Source organism: Talpa europaea (assembly GCF_964194135.1).
Source record: "Talpa europaea genome assembly, chromosome: 13".
In the NCBI taxonomy this organism is placed as follows: domain Eukaryota; kingdom Metazoa; phylum Chordata; class Mammalia; order Eulipotyphla; family Talpidae; genus Talpa; species Talpa europaea.
Window position 1 is genome coordinate 25,043,417 of NC_140080.1, and position 26,443 is coordinate 25,069,859.

General features: G+C 38.9%; 1 protein-coding gene across 1 annotated transcript in view; it reads left to right on the top strand.

The window, feature by feature from the left end:
- ADAMTS19 (ADAM metallopeptidase with thrombospondin type 1 motif 19) overlaps window positions 1-26,443 on the top strand; it is a gene marked incomplete at its 3' end in the record, with an annotated part of 230,285 nt that overhangs the window by 192,486 nt on the left and 11,356 nt on the right. Inside the window, exons 20-21 of the mRNA XM_084252833.1 lie at window positions 7,419-7,623; window positions 9,758-9,910. Of these exons, the coding sequence (XP_084108959.1) occupies window positions 7,419-7,623; window positions 9,758-9,910 (358 nt within the window). The remainder of the gene's footprint in view (window positions 1-7,418; window positions 7,624-9,757; window positions 9,911-26,443) is intronic.

Genomic DNA, 26,443 nt, shown 5'->3' on the forward strand with positions numbered 1-26,443 from the left:
TATCCCCTTTTCAGTTATATATTGTATGACTTTTTTCCCCTATCGATAGGACATCTTTTTAATCTTGTATCTTCTTTTCAATGTAGAAGTTTTTTTCACTTGAGGTAATTCCGGTTGTTTATTTTTGGCTTTATTTCCCTTGCCATAGGACTTGTCTCCCAAAGCCATCTTTGTCACTGATGTCTTGGAACAGCTCACAATGTTTTCTGCCATATATTGTCTGTTACAGCCCTTACATCTAAGTCTGCAGTCCATCAGGGGTTTACTTCTGTGTGTGGAGTGAGAGAGTGATACAGCTTCATTCTTTTTGTGTGACATCCAGTTTTCCCAGCATTGTTCACTAAAGAGACTGTCCTGCCCACTGTATGGGCATAGCTGTTTTATCATACATTACTGATATGTATGTGGATTTATTTCTGGATTTCCCTTTCTATTCCACTGATCCATGCATCTCTTTTTGCCATGGTACCATACTGTTGTTAGTATTGCTGCTTTAAAGTTTGAAGTCAGGTAACTCGGCATCTGCATTTCTCTGCTTTGTTCTCAGGGTTGTTTATGCAATTGAGGGCCTTCTGTGGTTCCATAGAAATTTCAATATTTTTGGCTCAATCTCTAATTCTTTAATCACAGTCCCATCATTGTATAGGCCCTTTACTTTCTTAGATTGATTCCAGGGTTGTTAATTACTTTTTAAAAATTATAAATGGATTTTATTCGTGCTTCCCTTTGCTTTTCATTCATTGTTTATACATATAAAAGCTATAGATTTTTGTATGCAGATTTTGTAATCTGCCACTTTGCTATATTCATCTATTGTTTCTAATGACATTTTGGTGCAGTCTTTAGAATTTTCTTCATATGTCATCATATCATCTAAAACAGTGATGATTTTACTTTCTTTTCCTGCATGGATTCCCTTTATTTCCAGTTTGTCTGAAATAGTTCTGGTCAAAGCTTCTAATACTAGTAGCATTGTATAGTGCCAATAAGTAGTGTTGCTAATAGGCATCCTTGACTTCCTAAGCTCAAAGGGAAAACTTTCAGGTTTTCACCATTAAGTATTATGTTGGCAATTGGTTTGTCATATGTGGCCTTTATTATATTGAGGAGGTTCCTTCCTTCTATTCCCTTCTTTAGAGTTACTATAATAAATGGGTGCTCTTATCAGATGCTTTCCCTTGTACCTAATATTATATAATTTTATATTTACTTTTGTTGATATGAGGTACTACATTGATGATTCATGTATAATAAGCCATCCTTGCATGCTGGGAACAAATCCCACTGGATGATGATGCATAAGCCTTGTGATATGCTGTTGAATTTGATTTGCTAGTATTTTGTTGAAGATATTATATCATCTTACTTGTCTATAATTTTCTTTTCTTGTGCTCCATATACCTCCCATTACCTGCTAGGGTAATGATGGCATAGTCAAATATATTAGGGAGTATTTCCTCTTCAGTATTTTTAAAAACAATTTGAGGAAAATTGGCTTTTTAGTTCTTTGATAAAGGTTTGATAAAATTCATTCGTAAATCTCTCTGGTACTGGGCTTTTCTTTGGGGGAAATTTATTTTATTGCTGTTTCATTGTCCATGCTTGTGATGAGTTTTTCAACTCATTTGCTGAGTAAACTTTATTGATTTAGAAATTTGACCATTTCTGTGCTGTCGTAGTTGCTCTTCTAGCTTGTGTGATTCTGTTGTTTCTCTCTTCTGTTAGTCTAACTAGAGGTTTGTCTATTTTGTTTATTTTCTCAAAGAACCATTCTTAGTTTCATTAATTTTTTGTTGATTAGTCTTTTTGATCAGTAACCTGCCACTTGGAATTTACATATCCTACAACTCCGAGTCGCAAGGAACTTATAGTTTTATAGGGTCAGCAACTGATACAATCTTTCATGACCCTCCACCACAATGAGTAGTATGGGGAGGGAGGGAAGAGGAACAAAGTTGCCAATTAACTATATTTAAGCCTTTCTATTTTAAATAATCTCTGTGATTTGGTGTCCTGCAGGCTGATGTTCTGTTCTGGTATCCCTAAACCCCAGTGCTTCCCCATTGTGATATAGCCCTGCATCCTGAGTCCTTGCATTTCTAGCTTCTTGCAGAACTCAATTTTTAAGTCCTCCATCAGGCTGCAGCCATTTTAATGAGATCTGAGAATAATTTGGAAAATCCTTCCCCTTCTGCTAAATAGAATTTCAGGAGTTGCACCTTACAGTTTCAGTGTATTTAAGGTATCAAAAGCTGATTATCACTTTTCCTCTCCTTTGCATTCCTATTTTTTAACAGTTCTGTGCATCACCTTGGCGCCACGCAAACATGTTTCTAAAATACTAGGTTAAGAAATAATAAAGAATGTGCAAAAAAGAAAAGCACATTTAAATACTTTCAATAATGTTATATCCATTGTACCTGCCTGGCTGTATGCTTTTCAGACCCTCTAAGTATGTGAATTAAGAATTTTGGTGAGGAGGCCTCCCCTGGTGGCGCAGCGGTTGAGCACTGGGCTGAGAAGCTGCCCACAGCCTCTGTAGCGCCGGTTCCATCCCTGGCCACCGGCGAGGGTCCCACATGGCGCGACAGAACTCTCCTGCCGCACCCACTGCTCCCCTCAGCAGTGTATTTTGTTGGTCTGCCTGTTCTGTTCCCCACTCTGGCTCTGGTGAATTCTCTCACCGTCCCGCGCTTCTGACTGTACCCAGTGCTTGTATAAATAAATAAATAAATAAATCTTTCTTAAAAAAAAGTTTAGGCGAGGAAACATAATAGGAAGGGTGACCCAGGGAAATCATTGCCTGCAGTTAGGTCCTTTGGTCTTTTCCATTTCAGGTGAGAGGTAAAGAAGAGAGTTTAGCTTTTGTCCTGTCAGCTCTAAACCTGGATTCGCTTTGTTTTTACAGGCTCTAAAAATTATCTTCTCTTTATCTTTTAATAGATATGGAAATGCTAATTTATCTTGTACTAAATCACTTATCAAAATATTCCAAGATAGGGCCTCCCCAGTGGCGCAGCCGTTGAGTGCTGGGTTGTGAAGCTGCCCGCAGCCTCTGCAGCGCCAGTTCGATCCCTGGCCACTGGGTGAGGGTTCCACATGGCGCGCAGACCTCTCCTGCCGCCCGCTGCTCCCCTCAGCAGTGTATTTCGTCAGTCTGCCGGTTCTGTTCCCTGCTCTGGCCCTGATGAATTCTCTCACCCTCCCGCACTTCTGACTATACCCAGTGCTTGTATAAATATATAAATAAATCTTTAAAAACATTTTAAAAATGTAAAAAAATATTCCAAGGTAGCTTTCTATATACTGTATAACTTCTAGTTAGTTGAATGAGCAGTACATTTTTCTGGCACAGATCAGGAATCTTGAGTGATCGGGGTTTGAGGAGTAAAGCACACTTGTCTCTTCCTGACTGGCTCTGTGAGGAGCAGAGTGTACAGCACACACCATTTATTTGTTAATGCCCTGACCTCGGCTGTGTTGGGGAAGAATGCCCTAATAAGGATTTGGTGAAAAGAATAGTTTTTAAAGGTCACTACATTTCAGAGTAAAAAATCTTTGCAGGGCCTCCCCGGTGGCGCAGTGGTTGAGCGCTGGGTTGCGAAGCTGCGCGCGGCCTCTGCGGCGCCGGTTCGATCCCCGGCTGCTCCCCGGCCACCAGAGGAGGGTCCCACATGGCGTGCAGACCTCTCCTGCCGCCCGCTGCTCCCCTCAGCAGTGTACTTCGGTCCTTCTGCCTGCTCTGCTCCCCGCTCTGGCTCTGGTGAATTCTCTCACCCTCCCGCGCTTCTGACTGTGCCCAGTGCATGTATAGACAAAACAAACAAACAAAATCTTTGCAGTTGGAGAGAGGAAGCCTTTTCTTAGAGATTATTATTTCCTTCCCTTGGAAAGGGAGGAAGTATATTTTGAACAACCAAGAAGCAACATCAGGAAGGTTAACCAAAATATTGAAAAGTAAGAAATGGACATGGGATGTTATTAGGGGTCATCGTATAAAAACTCTCTAAGACTTATTGGCATAGGGCCTCCCCGGTGGTGCAGCGGTTGAGCGCTGGGTTGCGAAACTGCGCACGGCCTCTGTGGCGCCGGTTAGATCCCCGGCTGCTCCCCGGCCACCGGAGGAGGGTCCCACATGGCGCGCAGACCTCTCCTGCCGCCCGCTGCTCCCCTCAGCACTGTACTTCGGTCCTTCTGCCTGCTCTGCTCCCCGCTCTGGCTCTGGTGAATTCTCTCGCCCTCCCGCGCTTCTGACTGTACCCAGTGCATGTATAAACAAAACAAAAAAACAAACCAGCAAACAAATAAAATAAATAAAGCATGCCTCTATTAAAAAAAAAAAAGACTTATTGGCATAGCACAAGCTTTATTTTTCCTGTCACCCTAGAAAGAAACTCTAATTTCTAGTCATATTTATTGAAAACTTTACCAAATGGCTTTCTGTACATCTATGTGCCAAATGTAAAATACATCAATCTGCTGGTAAATAGCACTGTAAAAAGGACAAAGAAATGGGGTGCTTTCAAATTAGATGAATTCTGAAACAAATTTATTTCAGTTCTTATTTTTGAGATTTCACAAGAATGAAAAATAACTTACACTAAAGATTATCTGAAATTTATTTTATTTTTAAAATACAAGACCCCATGAAATTGCAAATACTTTTCTTCAGAAGTGGTAGTATCTTCTAAGTTTTGTAGTTGGGGGAAAGGTACACATGTGAGTTTAAATTGTGCTTATGGCCTGGTTATTCTCATGTAGAAAAAAGTAGCATGCACTAAAATAAATCTCAGAGATAAATATTCACTTTAGAAAAAATCCACTAGGGGACTCCAAAGCAAAATGTCAAGTCTACATCCTTGAGAGAGCCGCAGGCAAGACCCTGTGCAAGGCAATGTTGGGGTGCAGGCGAGATGGCGAAAATGTGCTTTTCATGAATAGAAGTTTAGACTCATTGGGAATTAACCCACTTTACAAGTGCGGCACGCAGGCTGTAGGAGAATGGGCATCCTCAAACTTTGGATTGCTGCCAGGAATGTACAGGCTTAAATTAATTTGGAACAATTAAGACTGTTTATAAAAAAAAGAGAGAAAAGCAAATTCCATTTCAAGAAATTGAAAAATTTGTTGTAGTGTGTTTAGCTATCGTGTTTAGTTGTATGGATGCAGCAAGGAATAAGGCATTGAGTTCTGCCTTTGAAGAGCTTCTATCCTAAACAGGAAAAGGGAGTCTAATGGCTTAAGCCACCTCCTAGCCCTTTTACTTCCCTGGGGATTATCTAGTGTCATGAACGTGCTGTGAGCCAGATAATAGAGGGTAGAGAACATATTCACTGAAGGTTGGATGGCAAAACCCTTCTAGGTGGAAGAGATGTGGAGATGACTGTCAAGGATCTGGGCAGTGGCTATATATAAACAAGTGTCACGAGGCAATTGGAGAGCAAGCCGAGTGTATAACTTAACTTCTAAACAAGTGCGACGTGAAACTAGAGAGATATATGAAGAGGTATAAATCATTTCTAAATATACTATAGTAGTATAAATATGATATAGTGAGTACCCATTATATGTCAGACAGTTTAATAATAAACACTTTCACAAAAGAGAAAGTGGAAACTTAACAGCTGTTACGTATTGTTTCAAGAATGTGAACAAACTGGATCAAGAAGATGTGGTATATATATACCATGGAATATTACTCAGCATTCAAAAAAGATAAACACATGCAATTTGCAGCAACATGGATGGCGCTGGAAGGGATCATGCTCAGCGAAATAAGCCAAAAAGAAAAAGAAAAATACCGGATGGTCTCACTCATAGCAGGAATCTAGAAAACTTAAATAAGGGACCAGGAAAATGAATAACTATAAGAAAGTGAAAATCAAAATCAACAAAAAACTATGAACCAGAGACACTTTTAGGGGGGCGGGGGCGGGAGGGGAGGGATTGGGGTCAGAATGGGGGGGCTCCAATTGTATGGGGAATATAACAATAAAACTTATAAAAAAAAAAAAAAAAAAGAAAAAAAAAAAAAAAAAAAAAAAAAAAGAATGTGAACAAATAGTAAGAATCCAAACCTAGCTTAGGTTCTAACCGCCCCACACTGCTGAAGGAGAATGTGAAGACAGTCTACTGGGACATTTAGATGTGCCTACAAGGTTGTCTAATGGGAAATGCAGAGTTTTATCAGCGGGAATCATGCAAATACCAAATTTAATGAATCCCAGTTCTGATGTAAGCATCGGTTCGTTCCTGGGGGGATGTTTGAAATAGTGGTCCTTAGGAGAGATCCCAAGTCATTAGAAATGGAAATTACATAGATACATACCGCTATCCTGGTTATTTTGGAAAATGGTCTCCATCTAGGAGTTAAAATCCATGTATATTAGGTGAATCAGTGAGATCAAAAGCAATACGAGAGTCCCGAGGACCTCTCAAATGAGAGCATTTGGCATCCAGCTTCCTGCAGTCATCACTCCAGCGCTAGTGAATGTATTGCAGTTGGTCAGGGGATAGCCTAAAGTAGCAAATGTAGCTCCTTCTGGAGGACATGTCCCAGGCACAGAAATCTTGTTGCTGGTGACAGGCAATAATAATGCATTGGTGGGCCTCCCCGGTGGCGCAGCGGTTGAGCGCTGGGTTGCGCAGCTGCCCACGGCCTCTGCGGTGCTAGTTCGATCCCCGGCTGCTCCCCGGCCACTGGAGGAGGGTCCCACATGGCGCGCAGACCTCTCCTGCCACCCGCTGCTCCCCTCAGCAGTGTACTTCGGTCCTTCTGCCTGCTCTGCTTCCCGCTCTGGCTCTGGTGAATTCTCTCACCCTCCTGCGCTTCTGACTGTACCCAGTGCATGTATAAACAAACAAAACAAACGAATAAATAAATAAATAAATAAAAACATGCCTCTATTAAAAAAATAATAATGCATTGGTGACTGCTTCACCCAAGTTAAGGGGGATTCTCAATGACAGGCTTCTATGAGCTCACTAATGGGGGCATGTGTCTTCATTGTGGGGTAGTCTGCAGCCTTCCTTCAGTGGTGGCTCCACAACCTATGGCCCTTGGTAAGTGATTAAACCTCCGTCTTGGTTTCCCTTTCTGCAGATGGCCATGATAGTTGCAGTGCACCTAACACATGGGGTTACTGTGAAGGTTTAAAACAAAGAACAGAAATGGCTCATGCATGCTAGCAGTTTTATTAGACACTACTATGATGTGCTGTGACAGGCAAAGAATCCACTGCATCAGGGACAGAATCTAATAAATACTTTGAGATTCTAGTAAGATCAAGATCCGGACATGATTCTCTTCATGGAGGACTCAAAGAAAAAAGTAAACATGGGCATTCTAACTCTAGACAAAATCACATGGTAGGTTGAGACCTTTTCACCTGTCTCAGTGACTTCTGCTTTACTTTTAGGTGGATGATGACAGAATGGACTCCATGTTCAAGAACTTGTGGAAAAGGGATGCAGAGCAGACAGGTGGCCTGCACCCAACAACTGAGTAACGGGACATTGGTTAGAGCCCAGGAGAGGGACTGTGCGGGGCCCAAGCCAGCCTCTGCCCAGCGCTGCGAGGGCCAGGACTGCATGACTGTGTGGGAGGCAGGCGTGTGGTCTGAGGTAATCGCCTGGTGTCTTTTTGTTTTCTTCTAGTTCAACTTGTATAAGATCATTCTGTGTCATGTTCTGAGTTGATCTGCTTCAGTATCTTTCTGATTGAAAAGGGAATCACACATCATAGATAAGTTTGAAAACAGAAGAAACTAAGGATATTCCTCTGTCTATACTGTAATCAATTGAGTGGACACATAATAAAATCCATATTTGACTTATTCTGTATCTCTGGACATTCAAAAGGAAAAGGAAATTCAAATTTTTTTTGGAAAGTTCAATTTTAACAAACATTTCCAGTGAACAGGACTTTGTTTTTGCTACAGTTTATATTGAATCACCAATGCAAGACAGCTAGCAGTTCACCAGTTTATAGTGATTTGAACCCAGTCTAATTCACTGTACCACACTCCCATTTGTAGTATAGTGTTCCATGCCCCCCTACTCAGGTACACTCATATACTTCTGAAAACACACCCAGGCCAAAATTATCCATATGCTAAAGTTCCAAAATATTAGGAATCAAAAAATGACAGAAAATTCTAGGTTATAGCAAATAGCCATTCTTCTGAAAATGAGGATAAAAGTACCTTGATAAGTTTTGTGAATATTCTATTTACTCACCCCCTCTCTACCCTCCCAAATTAGTCCAGTTTACTTTTTCTTTCTCTTTGAGCTGTACTTTACTGTTTAATTAATTGATCGTCCGTTGTTGTGTATAGTTTTGAGAATAAATGTAATATCCAATTTTATATCAAAATGGACCAATTTAATCTGGAAAGAAGATTGACATGAGAATCAGAGATGAAAATACCCCACCTCCAGTCTTACCATTTTTTTTTTTTAAAGATTGATTTATTTATACAAGCTCTGGGTACAGTCAGAAGCACGGGAGGGTGAGAGAATTCACCAGAGCCAGAGCGGGGAACAGAACAGGCAGACTGACGAAATACACTGTTGAGGGAAGCAGCGGGCGCGGCAGGAGAGCTCTGAGTGCCTTGTGGGACCCTCGCCGGCAGCCGGGGATCAAACCAGTGCTGCAGAGGCTGCGGGCAGCTTCGCAGCCCAGCACTCAACTGCTGCGCCACCAGGGGAGGCCCACACCATAACATTTTTTACAAACTGTTCAGGAGGAAATTGATCAGAAATATTCTATACCGATCTTTTGCCACCAACTGGAAGTAATATGTTTCAGTGTTTCTCTTTTGTTTCAATTTAATGATTATACAATACAGGGAATGTTTCAATTGCAAAAAAAATAAAATTATAATCCCAAATCCCACAATTTATGCAAGACTTTTTATATTTAAACTTATATACTTCATATTTTTATAGTTAAAGTAATATTCAACTATTTCTTTGGACCCCTTTCAGACATAAATATAAATTGATTCTCAAGTTTTATTCTCATCACTCCTATCTTCTCCCCATTCTCCCATTGTGGGCTCGATGTAAGGATAGTTGTGAAGCTTACCTTTACAAATATTCTGTAGTAGGTAGGATAAATGAGTAAGTACACTGCATGCAGGAAAGGTTATTGGAAGATACTTCCATCTTCATATCAGTAATGTCATATTATTAAAAAAAAGCATCCATTTATGAACAGAATTATATTTTCAATCTATTCTATCATATAGAATTATGATTTCTAGGGATATATATTAGGTAAACCAATTCTTCATTTTAGTTTTGCTAATATTTTGTTTTAAATATAAGAAATACTTGTGAGAAATGACATACTGTAAGAAATTATTTTCACCAACATTTCATAAGTTTAGAGCAGAATAAATCTTACCAAAAAGAAAATGAACGATTTCCTCACATAATACAATGTGAAAATTTGGTATCAATCTAATGTACATTTTGATCATTGTGTATTTTTTGTCTTTCGTAATTAACCCGTGTTTAATTACTCTGTAATAATGGTCCCGTATTCCTAAAACCACTCTATCCAGCACTGTGCCCCCAAGTTCATCTGGTCTGTGATACTGACATGTATTCTGGGTTTTACCTAAACGTTATCCTTTCTTCTTTCACCTGGTCTTTACGTGCATAATGAATGTATGAGAGATAACTAGAACCAGTACTTATATAATTATTATTCTAAATCTGCAATCATCCAACCACTGATACTCTCTTCCAGTGTTCAGTCAAGTGCGGCAAAGGTGTACGCCATCGGACTGTGAGGTGTACCAACCCTAGAAAGAAATGTGTCCTCTCCACCCAACCCAGAGAGGCTGAGGACTGTGAGGATTACTCAAAATGCTATGTGTGGCGAATGGGTGACTGGTCTAAGGTAAGAATCATTCTGTACATTCTTATATTACATTTCAATAATGTCAGCGTTGCCCTGGATACTACAAACAGTAAGAAGTTCCGTAGGCATAGATGGTAGAGGTACAGATCATGGGGTTTGAAGTATTACATACCCAGGTTCAAGTTCTCATCTCTATAAAACTGTGTTAAAGATGAAGATAAAATGTGTAAAGCCTTTCAACCATATTTGATAAAAGGGAACTCCAAAAGTAGTATCTGTGATTTGTTGCTAGGTTTTGTTGGTATAATACTGTGTCATGATGTTTTTTGTATATAATTAAGGATGATAGCAGAGCAAAGGGGATTCCCATCATAATGGTAAGTGATTCTTTTCCCCCAATATTTGGGGTTGTATACAGAATAGAAAGGAATGGAAGTCTTGAAGTCCAGTGGACAAATCAAGTGGACACAATTCTCTGAAAAGGTAAGTAGTAATAAGCTTAATATTTTGATAATAGTAATGCTTATTTTAAATGATCTGTAGAAAACAGCTCACAGATTCACACTAAAAAATAAACTCATGTTTTGAAAGTCTAATCATATGCAAGTGAAAACAATTCCCTAGGTTTCAGAAAGTGATTGCCTGTGTCTTGCCACATTCACCTGTGATTTCTATTATGGAATCATAACATCCTCAGGCTTAGAAAAAAAAAAACAGTACATCTTCTATTCATCCCTTTTATAAATTAAAAGGAAATGATGGCTGTGGGAGTACTGTGGGGAATGTGGTGGTTATTCATTAATAGCCCTAGCAAATGCTCTGTGAGAAATACTTTCAAATCTATGACTTTTAAAAGCTAGTTTCTTGTGATTAAGTTGACATATTAGCATCACATTTGAATTCTTAATAAACTATTTTTTCCACAACTTCTAACACTCAAAGTTCACATCAGGACTCTTTAAAGGATGGATGCATTTGTCAACAATGTAAATCAATCCCTGCTAGAGAATTAGAAAATATTTAGTCCATTTTATGCAACTATCAACTGGTGAATCATCTAAGGAAACCTCACACTTTAGACTAAACAACTTTTAGGAGAAAGATAATTTTAAATTAACCACACATAACTTTTTATGTTCAAGGTTTGTGTTCCCCAAATTCTAACTAAGAGAACATAGGATGAAAGGGAACTAGCTTAGAAGAGATGGAGAGAACTGTTTGGACTCTTTCAGATGGGTATATTAAGTCATTTAATGCCTTTGAGTCTTGGTTTCCATATGAGGGAAAAGAAAATAGAGAACACTTGATTTCAAACTCTTCACTCAGCACTGAAGATATAAACAACTAGTGAAAATTCTGGATGTTTTCTTTGTTATGTTAGACAATTGTTTATTTTAAAGTATAAAATCACTAGGATAAAAGAGGTATATTTTTCAACTTTATTTAAAATTAATGGAAAAATTGTAACTGATAGTCATTAACACTTAACTGCCAAAGCCAAAAAAATTATTACCAAAAAAATCAGATTTAGCTTCTATTCTAATTCAATATTGCTACATATGCAGATGTCCAATAAAATGTACCTATCATGTGATCAGTTAAATTTTAAGCAAATCAAAACTAAAAAGAGAGTTTGGTTTTTATTATTCAAGCACCAAACAAATCTATTTTAGTTTAGTCACAGGCCAACAGAAGTTATTTCTGAATACTACTTTGTGAACAAGGATACAGCTATTTTTCTCCCATGATGACACTTGACCAGAAAGCTTACTCATTCAGATGACTTAAATTTTTTTTTTTTTTTTTTGGTAAGGTCTGACTCACTTTCAATTGTCCAAGACAAAGCGAATAATGTTTAAGCAGCTATCACAAGTAGATTTCAAATCAAGGAATAAAAACCATCAGCATGTAACATGTGTATATAAAATAAGACCTCTTTATCTTAGAGAAATATATTTCCCTTCAAAATGGTGTTTTTGTATCCTCAAGGTAGACAGCTAAGATTGGAGTTGCTGACTCATGTTGTAGACTCATTTTTTGTATTTTGAGAAACCTCCATACTCTTTTCCACAGGGACTGGGCCCGTCTATACCCCACCAACATTGTAAAGGATTTAGTTTTTTACCAGTGAACATGTTAGCTCTGGCTGTGTCGTATATGGCCTTTATTATGTTGAGATATATTCCATCTAGTCTTTTTCAGCATCTATTGATAGGGTCATATGATTTTTATTTTGCTAGAGTTGTGGTAAATTATGTTGATTATTTTCGGATGTTGAACCCACCCTTGTGTCCCTGGAATAAATCCCACTCTTGGTCATGGTGTATGATCATTTTAATGCATCGAATTCTGTTTGCTAAGATTCTGTCGAGTATTTGTTTATCTGTGTTCATTCGGGAAATTGGTCTGAAGTTTGTGTGTGTGTTGTCTTGGGTTTGATATTATGGTAATGTTCACCTCAAAATGTGTTTGGAAATGTGAGAGATGGATAGGTATTAGTATGTCATCTTTGAATGCTTGGGAGAACTCACCAGTGAAGCTATCTGGTCCTGGACTTTGGTTTTTAGGGAGGCTTTTGATAACTGCTCCAATTTCCTTGCCAGTAATCAGTCTGTTCAGGTTTTTAATTTCTTCCTGATTCAGCTTCAGATGGTTTTATATTTCTAAGACTCTGTCTCTCTTGTACATTATTCAATTTAGTCAGCATACAAACATTCATAGTAATTGCTTACGATTCTCTGAATTTCTGAGATTGTTTTTCTTTTGTGTTGTTGGGAGAAAAAAAATCTTTCTCTTATGGTTGAAAGATAATTAAATTCAGAAATTTTTCTGACCTTCTTTTTCTCAAGTAATTTTAATTTATTCAATGTGCCACTATTGCACATTTTGGAGTTGTCTGCCAGGAATCCAGACAATCCCCTCCCCTGAAACTTTCTGAGAATTTCCACACATGAGTTGGTAAATTGTCCATATCTCTTGAGTCCAGATAATAGGTAAGTCCATTGAAATAGTTGTCAGCAACTTTCTTGCAGGTAGGCTCCCGAAGTTATGTCTTTATATTGTAAGCAAGCAGTTAGATAAGATGAGGCATTTCTGTAGAAGCAAAAGAAATATAATTATTAATCACTGGAGTAAATTATAAACCCACTTGAGTCCTGAGGGTACACAGTTGAAGACTTTCAGGTACTGTGTTCAGAGCACCTTTTGTACTTTGAAAGTTTCTAATTAGATGTTGTCCAGCAGTCAGCATGAAGACTGTTCATGGGTGAGTGTTGTGATTTCTCTGGAGTTCACAAGTTGCTTCACTTCTGCTTGTATTGTTTTAGAAATGGGGACTTTCAGTTCTCAATGATGTCAATTCTAAAGCATCAGAGGAGAACTTGGAAACATTAGTTTGGAGAGTCGTAGCCTGGTGTTAGAGAAAGCTTTCAGAATTCAGTATGTAGTGAAGCTTGCAAGCAGGAAGCAAAAACCTCAAAGACAACAGCACTAGAATCCAACAACCAAAATGTGTTATTATTGAAATAATTTTTCTCCCCATAATCACCCTCAAACAAAATTAATTTGCCTGCACAAAATGTCTAATTTGAATAAGTTTGGTCTATTATTAAGTACAGCAAGAACAGTGATTAATTATGTAAGTTCTTTTAAAACTGTTTTGCTGGAACTGAGGGAATTCAATTTCTTAAAAGCTTCTTGAGGCTCAAAAATCATGCCAAGATATCACCATTAGACTTTGTCTGCAAAACCAATAAATTTGGATTAATTACTCTCTTTTCAAGGTTCCTAAAACATCCTTAAATTTTTCAGCCTGCCACTGAGTAAGGCTGCTGGGAACCTGGAAGCAAGTATCAGGCTGGTTTTCCCAGGGTTATGTACTGACTCCATGAAAATAACCTGAGTTCCTTAGAGTTGTGTGTTCGCCTGTCCTAGATATGACATCGTAATCAAAGTGTCAATAACATAATCATCTTTCCAATTGAGTTCTAAGAAGAAGAGATTTTTACAGTTTTGGCGGCATCAGATGGGAATAAAAATAAATGTTTCATCTTTGTTCTTAAAGTTATATTTTCCCAAATTGCTGATCGCATCAGAGATAAAAGGAAAAAAAAGGCTTTTACTTTAAGAAGTTTATGAAAGTTAAAAACATTTTATCGAGTTGCTTTTAAACAAGTGAAGCCAATTTTTTACTTATCCTCGGTAAAACCAAAGAAGGCATTGCTTCCATAGAAACTATTGTCTCTGAAATCTCGTAAGGTCTGTAATTTTCAACAAAATCAGAAACATTGCTCTAAATAACTAAGACTAAACTATTGTAAAGAAGGTCTAGCATCTTCTATAAAAAATTGCTATGCAAATTATTCAAATCTCACAGTGAAACTTTTTGGTATGCATTATTAGTTCTCATTTACCAGAAATTCTACATTATGATCTCAAAATTTGGGGTTAGTTTTTATTACATTAGAATTTATAGAGGTGCCACTTATATAACAATAGCCCTCCAGAGACAGTAGACACAGAGATCTCTTCATTTGCATTTAAAATTTTGATCATGTGTACTAATTTCAGGAAAGATTTTACCAATATTTATGAAGAAACACTGAGAACTTTTGTTCTAAGAAGGTGGGACCTATGCTGTATTTTTCTTTCATTAAATTCCTAAAGGGATTTTGGTTGGGCGGACAGTTTCACCACAGCCATACTTATTTTTAAAACAAAGATTGCCTGATAACACCAGTAACTTAAGTTTTTAAGTTAAGTTTCATATACCCATTTAGCTATTTTTGCCTCCAAATATTATGTCAAGGAGGTTTCCAAATATGCGATGGAAGCCAAAATCCTTACATGCTAGATCCATTTAGAACCATTTTAAAGATGAGCAGAGAAAAATGAGATTGTTCTCCAAAGTTGTTGCTGAAATCAGGCCCTTTGCTAAGAAAGACAGAAGAGCAACTGTCTAGACCATGAGGAGGAGAGAGGGAACAGCTTCAGATTACTTATTTTGCATTTCACTGACCCTAATCAGAAAGCTGAGGTTTGGAATTCAGTTCCCAAAAAGTAACATTTCTTCCCCATACATCTTTATCAATATCAATTAATTTTAAAGAAACATAAATGTCAAAATCTCCAAAAAATTTTCACAGGTCCATTGAACACTTTAAAAGTTTTTTTCAACAAATCAGTAAGCATCCTTACTGGTTGCTATCCAGTGAAGTTTAAATTTAAAGAACAGTAAGATTTCTCACCATTTGGTCTTCATTAGATATCTTCAGGGGGAAAGATCAGGAGTCTGAATTGGCAGAACTTGAACCTCACATCAGCATATCTGGAAGTACAAGAGCTCTTCATCCTGCAGCCACCTGGGGGTGCAAGCTGTCTACCCATGCTCCTTCAGTCACCACCCAAAATGGCTTGCTGAGGTAGGGGCTGGAGAATGGGGCATGCCAGCCAGTTCTGACAGTAGCATAAGTTACAAGGAGAAATATGATAAAGAAAACGTGTTGATGGCCAGTGAATTGGAACACAAGAGTAAAACTAAGGGGTTTAAAGATTGTAGGCGAGGACAGAAGAGAGGAGGGAGAGAGAAACAATGACTGATGAAGAGGGTCTAGTCCCCCCCCACAGCTGGAAGGTGGCGGAGACTCACCGATGGTCCAGGCCTTGGAACAAAGCCAGGCCGCTGCTTGTGGAGAATGAGGCCACAGAGGCATCCGACTTCTGAGGTAAGCAGTCTCTGTGCTCAGTGCCCAGGCCTAGGTGAAATAGCAGAAGACAACTTTAAGCTCAAAACCCTGCTGTCAGAAAAATATCGCATGCCCTGGTCCAAAAGCGTAGGTCTTTTGTCCTCCAGGGAAAGAATTTACTAGAGCCCAATTTAGTTGAGCATATGTTAAGGTTTTGCTTTCTGGCCTTTTTCCATTCTCCGGTTTATATAGCAAGGCTAGGCGTTGTGGCAAAAGAGCATTTACTCTTCCTCTACTTAGCCCTTTGCTTTGCGCCCAGTGTTTTCGTACCTAGCCCATGGATGGTCACAAGGGACTGCTGGGTATTGCCCAGGTTAGGCAGAAGTCAGGGAAGGAATAAACCCAGGGTCTGGGCTGCTGTTCTTTCTCTTCAGTGGTGTTGAACCTATCAAAAGTTCTTATTAATAATAAAATTCAGACGTGTCAGATGATAGAAATGAGATGACTTATTTCTGTGTCTCATTCTGAATCAAAGTGATGAAACTAGCATTTGTTTGCCAGTATAAACAATTTTGCTTCACGGAGCTGTACTTTCTATTTTATAAGGTGCAGTTGCATTTTTTCATACACGTCGTTTCTTTCATGCAGTTGTATCTGTCTTTCTTGGTACCTTTTCTCTGTCATTCTCTCTCCATTCTTCTTTAGAGCTCTCCCTCTCTCTCTTTGTATCTCTCATTCTCTGCCCCCCCTTTCCCACTATCTCATTTTTCCTCTACGTCTCCCTCTCTCAACCATCTCGAGCTTTCTCCCCCCCCCCCCTGTGTCTTTCCCTCTCTATCACTGTCTGTCTTTCTCTCTCCATCTCTCATTTTCTCCCCATCTCTGTCGCTATATTGCTCTCACCGTTAGCCTTTGTCAACGTTGTGGTCATCAGCTATCTACCAGCTTTTCCCTTCCTTCTCGCTCCCTCCCTTTCTCCCTATGTATATATTTACCACTCATGCGCCCTCTCTTCATCTCTTTATTTCTCTCCCCCTCAACTTACCACTCTCTATATTTTTTGTGCTCTCTCTCCATCTGCCTCTATCGCTGCCTTTCTTTTTCTCGCCCTATCCATCTCTCCCCTGCTCCCTCCCTCTGGATCTCCCCCCCTCATATCTTCTATTGCGCTCTTCCTTTCCTTTCTAAATCTTTCTCTTTTTCTATCTCTCATTCTCTATCTCTCTCTTTTGCACTCTTCCTCAAGGAAGGGCGAGGGAGAAGGAAAGACGGAGGACTCACCTACACCATCCAGTCAGCAGTGTCCAACCTCTGCTTTCACCTCACTTTCTTCACGTGCTTCTATGGTTTTCCAGTTCTTACCTGTATCTGATCTCCATTTATTGTGTCTCCTGTCCTCCCCCCACCCTAGGCACACTCTGGCCTGTATGTAAATATGCTCTTCCATGAGATTCTAAGGAAGTATGTAACGACTTTTGAGATGGGCAGGCTGGTCAATAGTAACCTAAGACCAAGAGGAACCACGAGGAGATTTGTTTTGACTCATTCATTCAACAAATGTGTTTTCAGCACAAATCCAGTGCCAGGCACTATACTAGAGATACTGTCCCACGGCTCAAGATGTAGCAGGGAGTCAAACAAAGGTCTTATTGACAAGGAGCTTACAGTCTACTGCAGGGAGAGACTAAGCAGAGGTAGGCCAGTAAGTGCCCACAGCCCAGGGGGAAATGAAAACTGCAGCAGGACCAGATGGTTTCACTTACTTGTGGACTAGAGTAAAAACCAAATGAAAGGTCAAGCAAAAGACAAAACTTGCAAGCCAACCTTTGATCTATAGTAGACTGAAAAGCACAAGGAACTGGGGTGATGGAAGACTACAGCTGAGGGGAGAAAACAAGATACTGTATAAAAATAAATGACGCAAGGAAAATCAACAAACCTGCAGCAGGGTAAGGGACTGAGGAGCAGCAGGGATGCTGAGCTGATGAAGTCAGAGAAGTCCTGGCAATAAGGTGCCACTTCAGCAGAGACCTGAAGGCCGTGCGGCCATGTAGGTACCTGGGAAGTGCATGCCCTGCACAGGCAAGCTTGGGGCAGGCAAGGGGTAGAAAGGCTGGAGGTCAGAAGTGGCAGGAGGCAGAGCACACAGGGAGAGCAACTTACCTTACAGACGTTCTCCTGACCAGCTTGCCACAATGATAGGGCCCAGGGGTGCTGAGGTACGAGGGGGATCCTTGACCTGTGCAGGAAAGCGTTTGTGCTGAAATCATTGTAGGTGAGTTAGAAATGAAGCTTTACTGTAGATGACAGGAGGCACTCGAGTGAGCACAGCCATGTTCAGAGGAGAATCTTGCCATGTTCAGAGGAGATCTCAAGGCTGCTGCTATAAGGGGCTCACGGACATGAATGTAAACGGGTTATGTTCAGTTTGCTTACCAAAATCACTGAGGCTTAACATCCTGTTGGTGAAGTGAGAGAGTTTTACAACTAGTGGTGCCAGTCTTAAACTGATAGGGTTTGAGGCACTTTGCTTTGGAATATGCTTTTTTTTTTTTTAAAGAGTTACTGATAGAGAAAGGGAGGGGCTACAGCTTGCTGCTAAATTCCTGTAGCCTCACAGACCTTAAACTTTTAGCCACCAATCAGGTATTTATAATTCAGATTCAAATTTTGTTTAGGGTGTTCTGTTTAGATGACTGAAGCCTTTCATTAATATTTGCAGAGAAGACTTTTCTTACCTTTTGTCTTTAGTAAGCAAACAAAAGTTTTGGGCAAAGTGAGTGAGTGTAGCTGTTGACAGTTTTTAAAGGGATTCTTTTCCTCTAATTTAGTCTTGGTGAGTAGCTCTGTTTACTTTTGAAAGACATAATAAAATTTACAACTCTTGAGAAATAATGTGTTCCTTCCCTCCGAGGAGTTTCTGGGTAATTTTCCTTTTATAATTTTCCTTCCTTCTGAGTATATAATGCAACTGCAAAGTAATTTGCCTTAGTGGGACAGCTGCAGTTTTTCTTTTATCAATACTTGACTATCAGATTCCAGCTAAACCACTTACTGATAATTTGCAGTCCGGCTAGAAGAATTCAAATAATGACTCAATTAGTAAGGGTGGCCAAAGTTAAAGGATTTCACTCCCAGAATCTGCGTAAGAAAGAAAAGATCACAATTATGAGGGGCCTTGTCCTAAAGAGCGACAGTCTTCCTACCCTTTCAACCATTTTGTTTTTTCAAGATTGATTTTTTTTTTAAAGATTTATTTATTTATACAAGAACCGGGATACAGACCAGATGGGAGGGACAGAGGATTCACCAGAGCGGGGGACTGACGAAACACTGCTGAAGGGAGCGGTGGGCAGCAGCAGAGGTCTGGTGCCATGTGGGACCCTCGCCGGTGGCGGCCGGGAATCGAACTGGTGCTGCAGAGGCTGCAGGCAGCTTTGCAACCCAGAGCTCAACCGCTGCGCCACCAGGGGAGGCCCTGAACCATTTTTTTTTTAATCCCTAGTTCTTGAAACTAAGGGAAAGACAGGATACACATGAGTAATCAAACCAAAGAGCCAGAATCACTAAACCCAAGGAACTCTTTCAACCTAATTTTTCCTCTTGCAGAAAAGGAAATTCTCATTCTTCTTCCACTGGAAAGCTATCAGGACAACACTCACCTGTAGGCGGCCTTTGTCAGCAGTTCCACTGAGATTTCTTAGCTGCAGAAGTATTCGAGGAGCAAGTGGTACCCAGTTGGTGGGGTATCATACCCACCACACCAAACTGTGGCCCTTAACAGCTGGAAAATAATTAACTTGACACAAGACAGTAACAAGAGAAAAAACATGAATATAGGGATGTGGGCAAATGAACAGAGTAACATTTATATACTTTTTAGACAACTCTTGACATACTGGTTTATACTCTAATTTACTAAAAGGCTGAAAAGTTTATTTTCATAATTCAATCATATCCAAAATTCCTTGCCTGGTGATAAAAATGTGTCCTTCCCTCCTGGTACATGAACAGTGCCTATCACACAGGAGATTTATTTCCTACTTTGAGTGTGATGTATAAGGTCACAGAAAGTCCAGCTTCAGCTGTCTATGAAGCAATTTTAAATTAGAATTAAATACTGTTGACACAAGTATATGTTCCACTTTGAAACATTTTGGGGTGGATTGCGCTGAACCCTGAGTGTTAAATTTCATTTTTTTTTCATTTTTATGTTGTGCCATTTTGAAATATATTTAAATTACTCTAACTTGGCTTTTTTTGGTGGTGGTATATTGCTACTTAGCTAGAACATAGTCTTTGTGAGTAAAGAAAGAAATGGATACCTCGACTGAATATTCATAAGTATTCCATGACACTTAACCTGTGTTTATTGGCCATTTTGCTTATTTAGGAGAGCCAGTATGTTTAGGCTTTTAATTTTTCTTTGTATGGCTAGAAGTCTACTCTTTTCCTTAAACCTGTTTTATCTTGATTCATTTATGAATGAAGTCTCAGCAAAACAGTCAAACACCACTCCTCACAAATTAAAGCCAGTGTCTTCATGTGGACCTTATTGAACTCACCCCTGATTTTTTATGCCTAAAATATCATTTCCATGTTAAAAATAAAGACATCCCAAAATAATTACAGCAAAAAAATTGTGATTAAATTTTTGGTAATGTATTCATGGACGGGGAAATATATAGACGATTTATTCTTACCAGCTGGGTCCCTGGAATAGGAACGGCAACAAGATGTGTGCAAGTGGGGGTGGATTTCTGTGTTTCTTGAGGTCATTAATCTCAGTTTCACTCACTCAAATACTTCTAATAATCAAAGTGGAGTTAAATAATGCTTTTAATATAGGCTTACATTGGCTATTTAGTCAAGACTATTCAGTGGACTATCCATAAAGTCTAGCTCTGAAATTCTGCTCTTCTCCTGATAACAGAGGATAAGTCGGGGGTGGGAGGGAACTCAGGTTCTAAAGTCATTGACCTCTATAGGACCAAGATAATATTGTCAAAATGGAAGCTTACTAAGAATACTGCTTATGCCTCAAAGTGTGTTCACTGCATTTGTATCAGCCTGTGTTTCTAGCATTTGTGAGTAGTGGAAAACCTGTGCTTAGCTTCAGATTAAAAAAAAAAAAATACAGATCCAAGTATACACTCTAGTGGAAACAATTTATGGCAGATTGTTCTTATTTATAGAAATGCAACTTTTGCTGAACAATACTCACGCTTAAGTCATTATGACTAGGGAGTTGGCAAAACTGGACACACTGTGGTTACTTTGTTCTGGCATAGGTGAACTGTTGACACAAGTATATGCCACATTTGGATATAGATATATGACCTCAGGGTCTTTCCCGGACAGCAGAACATTACCCATATGTTTCCTGGCAACAGAGCAGTGTAAGTGAATTAATGCAGAGTTACAGTATACAACACTAACTTGAAAAATAACAGGGCTTTCCGTTTAATGAAATACTATATTTGCTAAATGAATTTGACCTTTCCACCTTTATGTGAACTTGCACCTCTTGTTTTCATTACCAGAGGTCAACAGAGAAGCTAATAAAATATTATTTATCTACCTGTGGCACGGAAATTGGTCCTTCATAAAGCTTTTATAGCAGTAACTCTTATGTGTAGTATAAGTAAGTACTTTATACTTATTCGAGTGAATAACAAAAAAAAGATACCTTAGATTTGTACAATATGATTCTTGGTTTATGCTTAGATTCTTTTCCTAGTCTACAATTAGTCCTTTAAAATTCTAGGAAATTAGTTTGGAGTATATATCAAATTATGACATGATTAACAGATTTTTGGACAAGAGGCAAGATACAGTTCAAAATAATGTTAGAAACAAACCATTTAGATGATTTCATTATATCTATGTAATAGTGCTTTTTTAAAAACTAAGGATCATAATCCTATAGAAGGACAGTTAAAATGGACAAGGAACGTGAAAACTAAAGCAAGTCTTATAATGAGCAGGGGAAATATATCAGCTTATATACTTGCTTTCTAACTATAAAAATTGCAAATAAGCTTATAGGAATTCTACTTTTTTCTTAGATCATTCTCATAAGAAAAATTTTCTATTTCCAAGTAGTAGCAAATCTCAAAATGGTGTCTTACAATAGTTTCTGCACTTCCTGTGAAAACGTTGTGGCTTCAATTCAAAATAAAACTCCCCTGTGCAGTGTATTTCAGTCAATCTGCCTGTTCAGTCTCTGGTGAATCCTCTTACCCCCCACACTTGTGGCCTATACCTCAGTTCTTGTATGCATAAAATAAATCTTTAAAAAACAAAATTAAGGAAACAACAATTTTATGAAAAATTCTTACAGATTTAAAACTAGTCTAGAAAGACTAGCAGAAAATGTTATTACCTTATAATTTTTAAATTTACCTTTATACAGAGCAGTTAATATAGATGACTTGGTGAGCACCATGAATGAAACCTTTTTTAGCTCTTATTTTTGTGATACTGGATTCTCAGACTGAGTATGTGCATCTGAAGTTCTAAATAAGTTAATGTATTAGGCTGCTCAAAATCTCATAATGCCCTTGGCCTACTGATCTGCCTCTATTTTCCACACACAAGTCAGTCACATCAAATTACATTTACAGTGATAATTGTGACTTATCACAAGTGGTATGAAATGATGAATAATAAGGATGTCTTTTCAGTGAATCATTGAAGGAAACTTAAATCTTTTATCAGTGCGGTCAAGAACATCCTAAATTAATGACTAAGTAAAACATTTTTAATCATTCATCCCTGCAGCCTGGTATTTTTGACTCAAAGCCCAAAGAGATTTCTTACTGCTATAATGCCAGGCTTAAGGACCTTTGGTCTATGAATTCCTATGTTTAGGTTAACCTAATGCAGTCATATATCCACTCAAAATCACCTTTCAGGAAGTCCAAGAATTCAAGTGACATAGCTTGCTGTTTTATTATTTTTTTTAAAGATGTGCTTATTTATTCAAACAAGCACTGGGTACAGTCAGAAGCGCGGGAGGGTGACAGAATTCACCAGAGCCAGAGCAGGGAGCAGAACAGGCAGAAGGACCGAAGTACACTGCTGAGGGGAGCAGCGGGCGGCAGGAATAGCTTGCTGTTTTTTAACATAATTAGACTTAATGGGTTGTTACAGGTCAGCAAGGGAAAGCTCAACCACTTTTAACAAGGGGTTCCCATTCAAATTTAAAGAAAGAATCAGCAGCAATAGCAACAGAAAATATTGAGTATCAGCTAAAACTATAGAATAAAAGGACTGCATAAAATAAGAACTGCTATAATAGAAAAAATATATGTGCAAGTAGATATATTAGTAAAATTGATATTGAACAACTACTTGAATGTCATTTTTATAAGACTACGTTCATATTTATGAAATTAATTGAAACTTGCTTTCCAAATTATATCCCATGGGAAACTTTCCTTGGGATGTGGTCTGCATGTACGAGAAATGCAGAAGTAAACAAAGCAAATATTCTTTCTGTAGGACCTCTCAGGTCCTTTCAGATCCTTCGTAGTAAATCGCGAAAGTGATGATGCTATTTTTTTTCCCCTTTCCTTTAACCAAAGGTCACTTTTGCAGAGCATTTAGCTAGTATTTGGTGTAATATACTTTGGGAAAGTGCACAGAATTTTAATTATATCCACAGTTTTAATATTTGGAAGAAAACCGCTTATAATCTCATGAGTACCAAACATTTCAATAGTGAATTGAAATATACACAGAAGGCAGAAAACTACACAATAAAGGCAGCACCCGTAACTCTAGTTCCCTGTTATAGCACCGCCAGCATTTCCAGCAAACTTATTAGTAGTGACAGCAGTAGTGACCCTGATGCTGGCTCACCCTGGATTAGGGGGGCGGGGCGGGGCAGTACACAACTCTGACCATTAGAAATCAAGCAACAGTGAAAGTAATGTACATGATTCAGGTTCACTGGCTGCAGTGATGCCCACAGGGGAGTTGAATGCCCCAGATACAAGGTCTGTTACTCTGGCTGTTCCCAAGACCCCTCTACCTACCACAGTGTCCACCACTTCAATGAACTGGGTGATGTTACCCAAACTGCAGTGACAATGGCAGAGGCCTTAAAAACATAAGTAGTGATAACACCTCACCCACACCCCCAGCAGAGAAAGCAAGGGGGGGGTGTGGGGGTGCAAGCTGCCAATTCTCAAAGCTAGACAGGATTCAGTTAAGAGATATAAAGAATGTTTTCTAGTAGGTGGTGCTATAGAACAAAAAAGTCCTCTAGTTACCAACCAGCTGAATTATTAGGATCAAATATAAACAAAGCTGTACTGAAATAAGAAAGGCATTTGCTACTTCTAAATTATTAATCAAAACAATATTTCAAAAATCAAAAGTCACTGATGATTACGATCTGTTAAGAGAATTCAAAATAGCTGGATAGGTGTCTAGAAACTCCGTGAGCTATAGGAAAACAAGGTTCTCTGAACTCAGGAATGAATGAATAGATTGAATACTTTACCAAAGAGATTAAAAGCCTTTTTTTAAAAAAGCCAAACAAATTCTGGAGTTGAAGGACTCAGTAAAGTGATATAGAAAGCACTGGAGGTAGAACAGACTGTATGGAAGAAAGAATTAGATCAAAGACTGGAATCTTAAATGATTCAGGTAGAATAAAGAAAATATTTTTTAAATGAAGAAACTAGGAGAAATGCTGCTTTTAGTCATGTATAATGAAAATGGATACTGCAGAAGTAGAAGAGAGGGAAAAGCAACTGAGACCCCATTTAAAGAAATAATAGCTTAGAAATTCATAAACATGGGGAATGAACATGATATACACAATGCACCAAGCTATCAGAACACCTATTTATCTCAATGGAAACAAGCCTTCTCTGAGACATGTTATATTAAAAATGTCCAAAGTCAATGGTAAAGGCAGCCTAAGGGGACAAAAAAAGTAACTTAAAGATTTTTCATTTATGATGGCTTTCCCTGACAAAATCTGAGGGAGCTCACACTAGACTCATCTCACAAGAAATATTCCAAACAGTTATTTTATCTGGAAAGAAAAGGCAAAAGTGCACAAAAATGATAAGTAATATGGTAAACAGAATCAGATCATTTCAATTCTATTTCATAATAAGGTGTTAAACACCCAATCATGGCATACAGGTTATAAGGAGGGGGGCATTTAAAATAACTATAGTTACACTTCAATTTGCTAATGACCTCAATATAAAAAGGGGTTACTTTTGGGCCTCCCCTGGTGGCGCAGCAGTTGAGCGCTGGGTTGCGAGGCTGCCCGCAGCCTCTGCAGCGCCAGTTCAATCCCTGGCCACCAGGGAGGGTCCCACAAAAAAAAGGGGGGGTTACTTTTGACAACAAAAGTGGAAAAGGGTAGAACCTGCACAGGCAAATGAAGCTTAGATGCTACCAGCAGAAAAGGACATTAACTAGAAGAGGTTTTATGCAAATCCAGACACCAGAAACACAGATCCAGAGCAGACACAAAACAAAAAGAGGAAACTGGACTCTACCCACAACTCTTCAAACTGAGATATGTTTAAGCCTCAGACTCACTCCCTGCGCCCTCTCACCAGGGTAAACTAAGAAACAAAACTAAACAACTACACCCTAGTACCCAACCACACACGCATATACGAACAAGACAACACATAACTCATGCCCAAGATCCAAAGAACTTCTGAACACAGGAATGAAAAGCAAAATGAGATTAACAGAAATTTGGGGACAAATATAAAAGATACAGAAATAGAGGATCTAATAAAGACATTAAAACCATGTTAGCAATGCTAAATAAGGTACTGGAAGGTCATTCAAAGGCAGACAGGTGAAAAAAATCTTAGAAAGGAAATCTAGGAACAAAGAGTTCTTTACCCAATATACTGAAAATATTTAAAGACACATCATGAAATGAGACACTTTAAAATGGTGGCATTTTAAATAGAATTAAACTGGCAGAAGAATTTCAGAAATAGACTCGGGTGTACAAATGACCCATTAAGGGGGAAAAAATGCTACAGAAATACAAAGTATCATAAGAGACTACTATGAACAGGTATTTTAAAACATCTGATATCTTTGGAGGGGAAAGTGGATAAATTCTTAGAATCCTGTACCTGTTCAAGATTGAATCATTAAAAATTAGAAAGCCTGAAAAGACTGCTAACGAGATTGAAGTCCAGGTCCAGATGACCTGGTGTGTTCTAGCCAACATGATACTTCTCTCAAAGTCCTCCAGAAAACGGAACAGGAGGAAACTGCCTAACTCATTTTATGAAGCCAACATTACCTCAGTAAGATACTGAATAGGAAACTCACAGCAAATAACATGCTAATATAGCTAATGAACATGGATGTAGAAATCCTCAGCAAATTGTCAGCAAAGTGAATACAGCAATATGCTGATCAAATGGGATTTATTCTAGGGATGCAGAGAGAGTACAGTATACACAAATCTATCAACCGGACACCTACCCCACATTGACAAAGGATTAAAATCATGTGGATAGTGAAATCAAGAATAGCCCTTTGATAAGAGTCCAAATTAATTATTTATTAAAACAACTCTCATGAGGGCCTCCCCTGTGGCGCAGTGGTTGAGCTCTGGGTTGTGAAGCTGCCCGCAGCCTCTGCAGCGCCGGTTAGATCCCTGGCCGCCGGGTGAGGGTCCCACATGGCGCACAGACCTCTCCTGCCGCCCGCTGCTCCCCTCAGCAGTGTACTTCGGTCCTTCTGCCTGCTCTGCTCCCCGCTCTGGTGAATTCTCTCACCCTCCTGTGCTTCTGACTGTACCCAGTGCTTGTATAAATAAATAAATAAATAAATCTTAAAAAAAAAAACCTTTCAATGAAATACATAATGAAACATAGTT